General features: G+C 33.1%; 1 protein-coding gene across 3 annotated transcripts; it reads right to left on the bottom strand.

The window, feature by feature from the left end:
• Positions 1–1,677: 1,677 nt before the first annotated feature.
• Positions 1,678–9,849, bottom strand: si:ch211-216l23.2 (uncharacterized protein LOC565061 homolog). 3 transcript variants are annotated; one of them, XM_048168307.1, is made up of 10 exons: positions 9,635–9,849; positions 9,341–9,421; positions 9,048–9,125; positions 8,780–8,853; positions 8,542–8,674; positions 6,070–6,269; positions 4,159–4,434; positions 2,596–2,769; positions 2,043–2,453; positions 1,678–1,945 (listed from the first exon to the last, which is right to left on the bottom strand). In XM_048168307.1, exons 2-10 carry the CDS (start codon positions 9,394–9,396, stop codon positions 1,914–1,916), a joined length of 1,434 nt encoding a protein of 477 aa, XP_048024264.1. In that variant the 5' UTR covers positions 9,397–9,421; positions 9,635–9,849; the 3' UTR covers positions 1,678–1,913. The 3 variants fall into 3 exon arrangements, with proteins under 3 accessions (XP_048024264.1, XP_048024262.1, XP_048024265.1); XM_048168305.1 differs by having other exon boundaries at positions 9,341–9,415; XM_048168308.1 differs by having other exon boundaries at positions 9,341–9,406.
• Between the last annotated feature and the right edge of the window lie 159 nt (positions 9,850–10,008).

Here is a 10,008-nt window from a genome sequence, read left to right as displayed (position 1 = left end):
CTGTCCATTAGGCTATGTTTACTGTGGAAGCCATTTTCGCTAAATTAATTTAAAAAAAAGTCACGTTTTAAATCATAATAATGACATAATTTTTTTTATTATTATTCTTAATTTTGTCTCAAAACTTAGACGTTTTGTCAATTTCAACTTTTTATGTTATAATTATGGATACTGGTCTCAATTTCTATTTTATTTCATAAATTATGATTTGGCATCTCGTTATTTCGCATTTTTTGTCATAATTATGATCTTCCAAAGTGACCTTTCTTTACTTACGTGGCAGAAATGGGCTTCCATAGTTTAATTAGCCTAAATCTTTAGTCCAACTATTTAGATTTATAAATTGTCCCTACTTTACTAATTTTTCCCAAAAATTATTCTTATATGTTACGTCTCATGTAGGCTAGTAGAAAACTCTTAATGTTGGGATGAAGGGGAGTCTATCATTAGCATCTATCAAATTGTTCAAAGGAGTTCATAAAAGAGTTAATTACATGTCCTCTTAGTTAAATCACCCACCTGAAGACAAACCCATAAGGACTGTGATGAGGTTTTCAACCTTACCATCATTCTGAGGAAATTATCAGGTTGTTTTAATGCCATATTTAAGTCAAGACTGTTTCTGTGTATGGTTTGGTAAAGGAATAATTCACCCAAAACTTATTCATCATTATTTACTCACCCTCATGTCCTTTGAAATTATGTAATTTCTTTCTTCAGTGGAACACAAAAGGTTGATTTTTGAATAATATCTTGGCCAAGCTCCACAACGAGAAAAAACACCATAAAAGAAAAGTATTATAAATGTGGTTCAGCTCATTAATTCAATTTGGTCATGGTGTTTAACAGCTCAGTGGAGAAGATTATCAGTAAATTATGATATAAATTTCAGCCTGATTTAATGAAGGCCAAAGTGCAGTAAAAGACTAAGGTCAAATCATCTTCAGTGCTCATCATCAAATTGAGAAGTTGAGTGTTATGTTTGGTAGTAACTTTGGTAACTAACTAATCTTATGATTTGTGTAACATCATCCTAACTCTCAAGCATAGTGGTGGCAGCATCTTGCGCTGGTGTTTCTTGAGCAAGAGAAACGAAAAATATTGAGCCAAAATCCATAAGGGGTGCCTGTATCAGTCAGCCAAAGACCTGTTTAGAGCAGCAACCCCTTTGTTCCAGTAGAACAATGCTCCAAAGAATAAATGACTTGAATCCAATCCAAAATTTGTTGCATGACCTGAAAAATTGCAGTCAGATGGTACAATCCAATTAGAATTTGCAGTTGGAATTGAATGGAATTTTTGACCAGTCGAAATGAACATGATCAAGATGAAAATAAAAACAATCTTAAAAACAAAAACATTATGTATTCTGAAAAGATGTTCTCATCTATTTTCTTAAGGAATTTATATATTTTTTTTAATCATGCAGTAAATTATTATTTGTTTGTTTTTCTCAATGAATTGCATTTCAGAACATTTTTATATTCTTTTTATAATCATCTTAAAAACATTAAGACTTTTTGTAAATATGGCCCCTGGAGTTCAAGAATCATCTACCATCCATCTGCATTCTAAATAGCCTTATATCATTGCCTCGTACCAAAAATTGTATTTGAAATATATCTAATCATTGTACAGAGAATAGTGCTGTTAAATACAGTCTGAAAACACAATTTATTACACTGAAACATTTCAGATTTATTCTAAAAAAAATTGTTTACACTTGTGGAAATAAAGAGAACACCACTGTGGCTTTTGCCATATCAGTACATCTTTAAACATCTCACGGAATCCTGAAAGAAACACAAAATGCAAATTCCTAAAAAAAAAAAAGTCCAATATGTAATTTTAATATTGTCCCGCGTGACAATATCGGCCTATGATTTAATCGGGTGTCCTGAGAAAAAAAAAAATCAAGGGAGCAGGCGTCGTGGCGGCCGTGGCCCTGAAAAATTCAAAAGGAACCAAAAGAAAAATTAGTGACAGGTCCTTCCACACCAATAGTGCTCTAAATAGACTCAAATAAATGAGAAAGTGCTGACCTGTTGAGGCTCCCATATGAAGGCTCCTGAGTGAAGGTGGTGGTACTCTAGGACCACGGGGTCCATTCTGCGGTGGGGGTCCACAAAGAAGTGGTGTCTTTAGCAATCCATGAGAGCCCGGGTGCTGCAATAGTCCTCGAGAGGACTGGAAACCAAGAGGCGGTGTGTCAAGCAAAGGGGCACGGGTGGGAGATGGCCTGTGAGTAGGTGCTGGACCTAAGAGAGGTTGTGGCTTATCAAGACTGTGAGTGGGTGCTGGCCCCCTAGATGGCTGAGGACTAAATGAAGGACCATGAGAGACTGAAGGGGCCCGAGAGGGTAAAAGACTATGGGGGGCAGTTGGTCTGTGAGAAGGTGGCTTTAGGTTATGCATTGAAAGCAAAGGAGGTGGTTTCGTCTTAGGATATGAGCCTGGAAACACAGGGAATACTATATTCAAATACCACATAAGTATCACAAACAGGTTCCACAAATTCTTGTATGAATTTAAAAAAATGTAAAAAAATCCAGTATATATTTATTTTTTCATGCATCATTGTATTTCATTCTGTACCTTGCAATCCCATGTGATGGCCTGGGGGTGCATCTCCTGACCCTGAGGGTGGGTTCGTCTGCTCTCTTGGTGGTGGTCCAGAACCAGCAGGCAGAAGTGGTGGAGGCTTTCCTAACCCTGGAGGCAGGCTGTTTATCATGGGAGCAACCTCACTCTCAACTTCAGCGGAAGATACTGGGAAAGTAAGGAACAAGTAAGTAATAAAGAGATAATGTTTCTATATAGAAATATAATATATATATATATATATATATATATATATATATATATATATATATATATATATATTCCCATCATTCAAAATGCAATCTATAGACTGGCAATGATTTTGTTTTGGCTCTTATTATTATAATAATTATTTAATAATTAAATAAGTTAAATATTTATACATTTATACATTATTTAAAATACAAAATTAATTATATAAATAATTCATATTTTAAATTATATATATATTTTATATAAATATATATTATAATATTATATAAATATATATATATTTTATTAAATGGATAAGATTATATTAATTACATTTATATGTAATTTATCATTTATTTTAAATATTTATATTTTAAAAGTGCTAGTGACAGAATAAATTGTGTACAATGTGCACTGAATTTCATAATTTATAAATATGTTTATGTTGATTAAGTGTGTGTGTGTGTGTGTGTGTGTGTGTGTGTGTGTGTGTGTGTGTGTGTATATATATATATATATATATATATATATATATATATATATAAAAAATTGAATATTTTCGTTCAAAATGCAATCTATAGACTGGCAATGATTTTGTTTTGGCTCTTATTATAATAATTATTTAATAATTAAATAAGTTAAATATTTATTCATTTATACATTATTTAAAATACAAAATGAATTATATAAATAATTCATATTTTAAATTTTATATATATATATATATATATATATATATATATATATATATATATATATATATATATATATATATATATATTATACAAAATTAAATGGATAAGATTATATTAATTACATTTATATGTAATTTATCATTTATTTTAAATATTTATATTTTAAAAGTGCTAGTGACAAAATAAATTGTGTACAATGTGCACTGAATTTCATAATTTATAAATACATTATAAATACGTTTATGTTGATTAAATGTGTGTGTGTGTGTGTGTGTGTGTGTGTGTGTGTGTGTGTGTGTGTGTGTATATATATATATATATATATATATATATATATATATATATATATATATATATAAAATTGAATATATAAGTTAAACAATTACGCTATTACACAAAATTAAATGGATACGATTATTTTTATTATAACAGTAAAGTAATAAATAATTAATAAATACAATTTTTACATATAATTTGTCATTTATTTTAAATAAAGTGCTAGTGACAGAATAAATTGTGTACAACGTGCATTGTATTTTATCATTCATAAATACATCTAGTTTAGATGATTATATTATATTGCACAAATTAAGAGCAACATGAGAATTACACAGTTATAAAGACAACACAACATAAATGTAACTAGGCCAGGATGTGGAAGTATGTTCACCTTGCAGATGGTCCTGGCGGTTTTGAAGATACTCCGTCAGTGTGCTGAGCTCCTCTGGGTACAGGTGCAAACCTTCGGCCAGGAGAAAGAGCAGGTGGCGGGTGGCAGAGGGAACAGTGTGGCGCTCCAGCTTGCCACGCTCCAGGTAGTCCTCCGTCAGCTCAGCCGCCCGTGCCGCTGCCTCCGTGGGGTCCAGCACCCGCCGCGAACCGCTCAAGCGCCCAAACTCCACCAACACAAACTCCATGGCCTGTTCTTTGGGCATGTTTCGATGAACTGCAGAGAGGCAGAGGAAGGGTCAGCCAGAGGAGGGAGAGGGGTTACATATGGTGCTCAGTGTGATCCGCTGCAGTCTAAGCAGTGTGCACAAGAGTTCTACCTCATCAGCAACACGCTGCAGTCTGGCAACCACTGCTTAACCCAATTACCACATAAAAATTCAGTAAGCGCTCAAAGGACACATTCATGAGCTCGCTTGTGAGTTAAGGGACACTTAACAGATTAGATGTTTATATAAGACTGCTTTTAAAAGTTGTTTTGGACAAATTGTACCGTGTGTAATATGAAGGCAATGTGCATGAGAAATGTTTTATACTTTTGATCATTGGTCTTGTTCACTATGTCAATCGGTCTTGACAATAAATTCCTACACTGTGAAAATTCAACAGTTCAGTTCACGCATTTAAAAGGAATGGATCTGCGCTTTAATACATTCAATATTGAAGTAACATTTTGAGAGTAAAACAATTGAACAATTTGTATTATATTTAGAGTAAAGGCTGGAATGCACTACATTAGATTTTAGTTTTTTAGCTTCAGATTTTTGATTCCACCCATTCGGAGGATGTCAAACATGTTTGATATTTTGAGCAGATTTTAGAACACAAGTTTTCATTTGTCATACATCTGTTGTGTTTGAAACGACTGGTAGTCTGGTAGTGTGTGATCCTTAGTTGTTTCGACCAAAGTTTGTAAGTGTATGATGCTTAGTGTTTCAAAATGTGGAAAAGTGTATGCCAGCCTTAAGAGAACTTACCAACAAGGTGAGGTTTTACAGAAATAAAAAAAAATAAAAAACATTGATAATAAAAATAATAAACATCTGAACTATATTATTTTATATATTATTAACAGTGTTTTTTTTAATCAAGTGGTGGGCATTTATTATAATATCAGAATTAGAAAATAGAAAAAAGCAAGTCTTTTGTTTGAGTATTTTGTTTATTTTAATGTGATGTTAATGTGATTGTTTAGATGTTTTTACATATGTGTGCCTAACACTACATTGATGAATTATTTGTGTAAAACAGTCAGCCAAAACTGCTGCAAAACTACAAGCTATTGTATGGTTTCGTTTAGGGGATTGTGAATTTATTTTTTCTTCTAAACTTTGGGGGGAAAAAAAACAACAACAACTGAGATATGGCCGCAACGCAGTTCAAAAAAACTTTTAGAGAGTAAACAGTTTTAAATTCCTTTTGATTTTTTTCTTTCCCCCTAAGGTTAGTAAAAACATTTTTAAAAAATAGTTTCTGCTCTAAGATCGTTTGTGTGTTTGCAATTTAGTGTCACAAGATCAGCCTTTTTGTGTGAGATGACATTGAGATGACAGCCTTTTTGTAAAGTGAGATGACATTGACATTTTTTGCAGTTTATATAAATTAACTATCTTTTTGGGCTGTACAGTATATTTTTAGAATAGATCAATTCATGTATTTTTGGTGCAATAACAGGAGTAAATTATTTCTAGGTAAGGTTTTGTATTTTATCACATGAAAAAAAAAAATTATAAAAATGCCCACCACCAAGCCCAGGTTATTTTTTCTGTAGCCATTATTCTTCTTTAATTATTGTTCGAAGTACATTTAAAGTGGTTTTATTGGGAGATAAATTGTGGGAGTCGGGACTTACTTTTGAGGGACTCTGAAAATATGATTACTGTGCACGAGGAGAGTGTTACATTAGTCTGCTCGACGAGAATACATAAGGGGGAACCGTCGGAGCGGACATCTTGGAGGGCCCGGGTCAGGCCTGATTCCACCTGCAGGTAAAGCATTTCCACCGAGAGGCCACGTTCCTGCAAACACTGGCCTATCGATTTGGGGTAATCCCTTTGAAAGAAGAAGAAGAGATCTGGTTATTGAGCACCATGCTTCAGGGCATGACGTGAGGAAATGTGAGGTTGTTGGGTGTGGCCTGGTTTATGTATATATGCAGTAATGAAAGGGTAGAGACTTAATGAATAATGAATAAACCAACACAAATCTGCTTAGCATTTTAAAAAGTGTGTTAAACATTAGAAAATGAGATAAGGTTGTGTGATTTGTTTTAGCTGAATAAATGCTTTTGCGTGAGGTATTAGTCTTTGAGAAAAAAAATCTCAAAAGACATCAAAATAAGTGATAAATGTTAAGTTTAAATATGAATTAAAAAGTTACATACTAATATCATCATCATTTTACATAAATTTACACAAATAAATGACCAATATAGTGTACAAATATTGTAAAATAGATTTGATTGAAAAGTTAAATACTTCTATCAACACATTTATGACAAGAAATATTAATCAAGATCATATAAATGGGACTCTCTATTTTGTGTGTCAATAACTGTCTATTATTAAACAAATAAATATGCATTTTAGTTAAGGTATATTAAAAACCATGTGTTTTGTTAGTAGAACTGTTTGAGGTTTTCATATTTTAGAGGTTGTGTTTCTGTATAATTACTTTATGTAAATATGGCTTGATTAATGAACATTTTGAATATCACCACTTCTCAAAAAAGTTCCTTTGTATTTTGTTAAATAAACAAGGATTGTGGTTAAAATTTTAGTTTTTTAATAGATAGATGTCTGGACATATTTATTCTTTCATGAAAAAAGTGAAAGTTTGTGTAGGAGACTGAAAATGTACATGAATAATTCAGTCATGTGCAAATAAAAAAACAAATTCACCCTGCAGTATATATACACTGCCCTCCAAAAGTTTGGAAACACCCCTGGAAAAGTGTGGTTTTGGACGATATCAGCATAAATCCTTATCATTTTTTGGTGCAAATACATTTAAGTAACTTGACATTATCATTGAAGACCAGCAATAATAATTTTCATTTTGATTACATAATAATGGTAATATATACATGTCAAAGTCAGACATGCCCCTTTGCCAGCTGTGATGCCTGGTTACTGCTTTAAACTTGGCCCAGGTTTGTAAAAGATTTTTGGGTCAGCACATCTTCATAGCTTCAACAATTGATTGCCAATTAAGTTTAGAATACAATGAACCAACTAGAGCCCAGTTTAGGTCAGATAGCTGCTAATGGTGGATATTTTGATGAATCGAAAATTTAAGTTTTTTCTATGTACAAACGGTTAATGAAATAAAATATGTTTTCGTAGTTTGTGTTGTCCCTTATCAGTGCAAAATTATCACAAATTAAAAAGGATTCATGCCAATATTGTCCAAAACCCCACTTTTCTAGGGCGTTTCCAAACTTTTGGAGGGCAGTGTATATATATATATATATTTTTTTTTTTATTATTTTTTTTTTTGGGGGGAAGGGCTCTAAAGAACCCGTTAGCCTTTAGATTTAAATTGAATGCAACATATAATGCAGTGTTACCATAAAATGATGCAAGATTTGTCCCACCATGTGTTTCCGCAGCTTTGAGATCAGGATTCAGAAGTCATATATTTTGTTTGGTTTTTTGCTTGTTTTTTTTGTTTTTTGTTTTTTTCTTTTAGTGAGACCACAGGGTATAAACATGCATGTTTGATTTGCTGGATATATATAATTTACACAATTTGCAAATTAACTTTTTTTAATTATTAAATTAACTTCTTTTTGGAGACAACTTCTAGAGTTTGCCTAAATGTTATACTCAATGGTTTCATTTTAACAGTCAGTGATTGATTATCATGTTTAGTGTTTTTGCCGCTGGATTAGCAGTGTAAAATAGTAATATTAGTGGATTTTTTATGTATTAATTTCTAAAGATTATAGGGAGATATTGAGAGAATTGTAAAGAATAAAAAAACAGAGACTTTTGTTAAATAGTGGACAGATTTGCTCAATTATGAACATTTAGAACACTGGTTTATATAATAATAGCATATCCATCAGAATTCAAGGATGAATACACATCTTAATCCTGACAAAAGCCATCAGTCTAACAGCTGACGATAACAAAGCACATTCACACAACAGAGACTTTAGAGAAAACTAAACTAGCATTGCACAAAATGGGTAAACATGTCCCATATTTTCTTGTGCTAACTCAGGAAAAAGTCTGAAAATTGCCTTTCCATTTAATAGAAAAAATAAGGATGTTTCACGCAATAATATTGAATTTTACTGCTACTTGAGGCATTTACTCACACATTCTGGTTGTTCACCGACAGGACAACACAGTCTGCAGGCTGTCTAGCACCATCTCCAAGTAGCTGCTGGAAGAACTTCTCGTATATGGCAGTGCGCTGAACTGATGCCTCATACTCCTCAGGTGAAACAGCTGATAAACACAAAGTTGCTCAGAAAAGATTTCCCATAGTGGAAACAACAGTAGCAGTGAGAAATCAAGTTATTTATTGAAAAATCATTATATGAAAAATAATACCAGATGACTGATGTGGTGAATGCTCATAGTCGGCCGTGCCCGAGTAGTCAGTCCGTTCTTCTAAGCTTTCAAAACTGAAAATGAGGTATGATTGGGTGTAAAGGTTTTAGATTGAGTTTAGATCAGTAATGAAATGCTCACAAAAAGTAAATGTATATTTGGAAGAAAACAGATATGTGAAAGATCCCATATAAGGGATTTAAAGCCAGAAAAAAGCACCTTATTGACTTAGTGACAAATAACACTCTTTTAGTCACATTTAAGTCACCTCTCAGATTGAGGAAGGTCATCTTTTCTGTCCTCCCTCATTGGATATGGTGGTCTTCGAAAAAGGGGTGTTGGGACACTGCATGGAGCAAATCAACATTATTATAATAAACCTAACATAAGAAATGTAAAAAGAAGGCTGTGTGTTAAAACCTAGTGAGTTGCCTAGCAAGACAGCACTTCAAAAAATAATATTAACACTTCAAATGTTCCAAAAACATATAGCCAAAGACTTGATATAGCCCAGAAATGCGGCCAAGGCATGCAAAACAAAGCCTCGTCTTCTTCACATACCTTCCTCCTTTTAGTGGTGGTCTTCTGCCCCCAGCTTTCTGCGCCCACGACGACATTTGACTTCTTCTAAATGAACTGCAGCTTATAAATTATAATAAACAACCTACATTTACATAATATCGCGCCGCACTAGACACAATTGAGTTTAGGTTGCACAGCAAATGCAGCGTCTACTAAACTATTATTTTTAATCAAACAAACCTATGTAATGTTAACATAACGTTTTATATTTGTTATGTTTGTCAAACTATTGTTATGAAAACACTGTTGTTGTTGTTGTGAAGCCCATCTTACCTACGTAAATCTTCAGTTACGTTCCTACTTTATATCGCGATAAATTGATTAATTTGCCATCTCTGACGAGATCAGTTAATACTAAGATTATTTTTAGATGAAAATTATGGATAATAGAGGTTAATTCGAAATCACTGCTCAAGGATTCCGCCAAAGGACCTGCTACACACTCGATCTGACTTCCTTTCGATGAACAAGTGTATTTTGAGGAAGCGTGTGGCGCCTCCTATCGGACAGGCAGACAAACGAAGAGACCAATGACGTCACTACACAGCCTGCTCAGTCCTTACAAATTAAATAGAGGTTATGTGAAGATGTTGTGTTTATTTGAGTATGCTAAGGACTATGAGGCGTGCAGCCATCATTTAGTTAAT

This window comes from Megalobrama amblycephala, linkage group LG19 (genome assembly GCF_018812025.1).
Source record: "Megalobrama amblycephala isolate DHTTF-2021 linkage group LG19, ASM1881202v1, whole genome shotgun sequence".
Classification (NCBI taxonomy): Eukaryota; Metazoa; Chordata; class Actinopteri; order Cypriniformes; family Xenocyprididae; genus Megalobrama; species Megalobrama amblycephala.
Note: the sequence above shows the minus strand (reverse complement) of the source record. Positions and strands in the feature narration are given on the sequence as shown.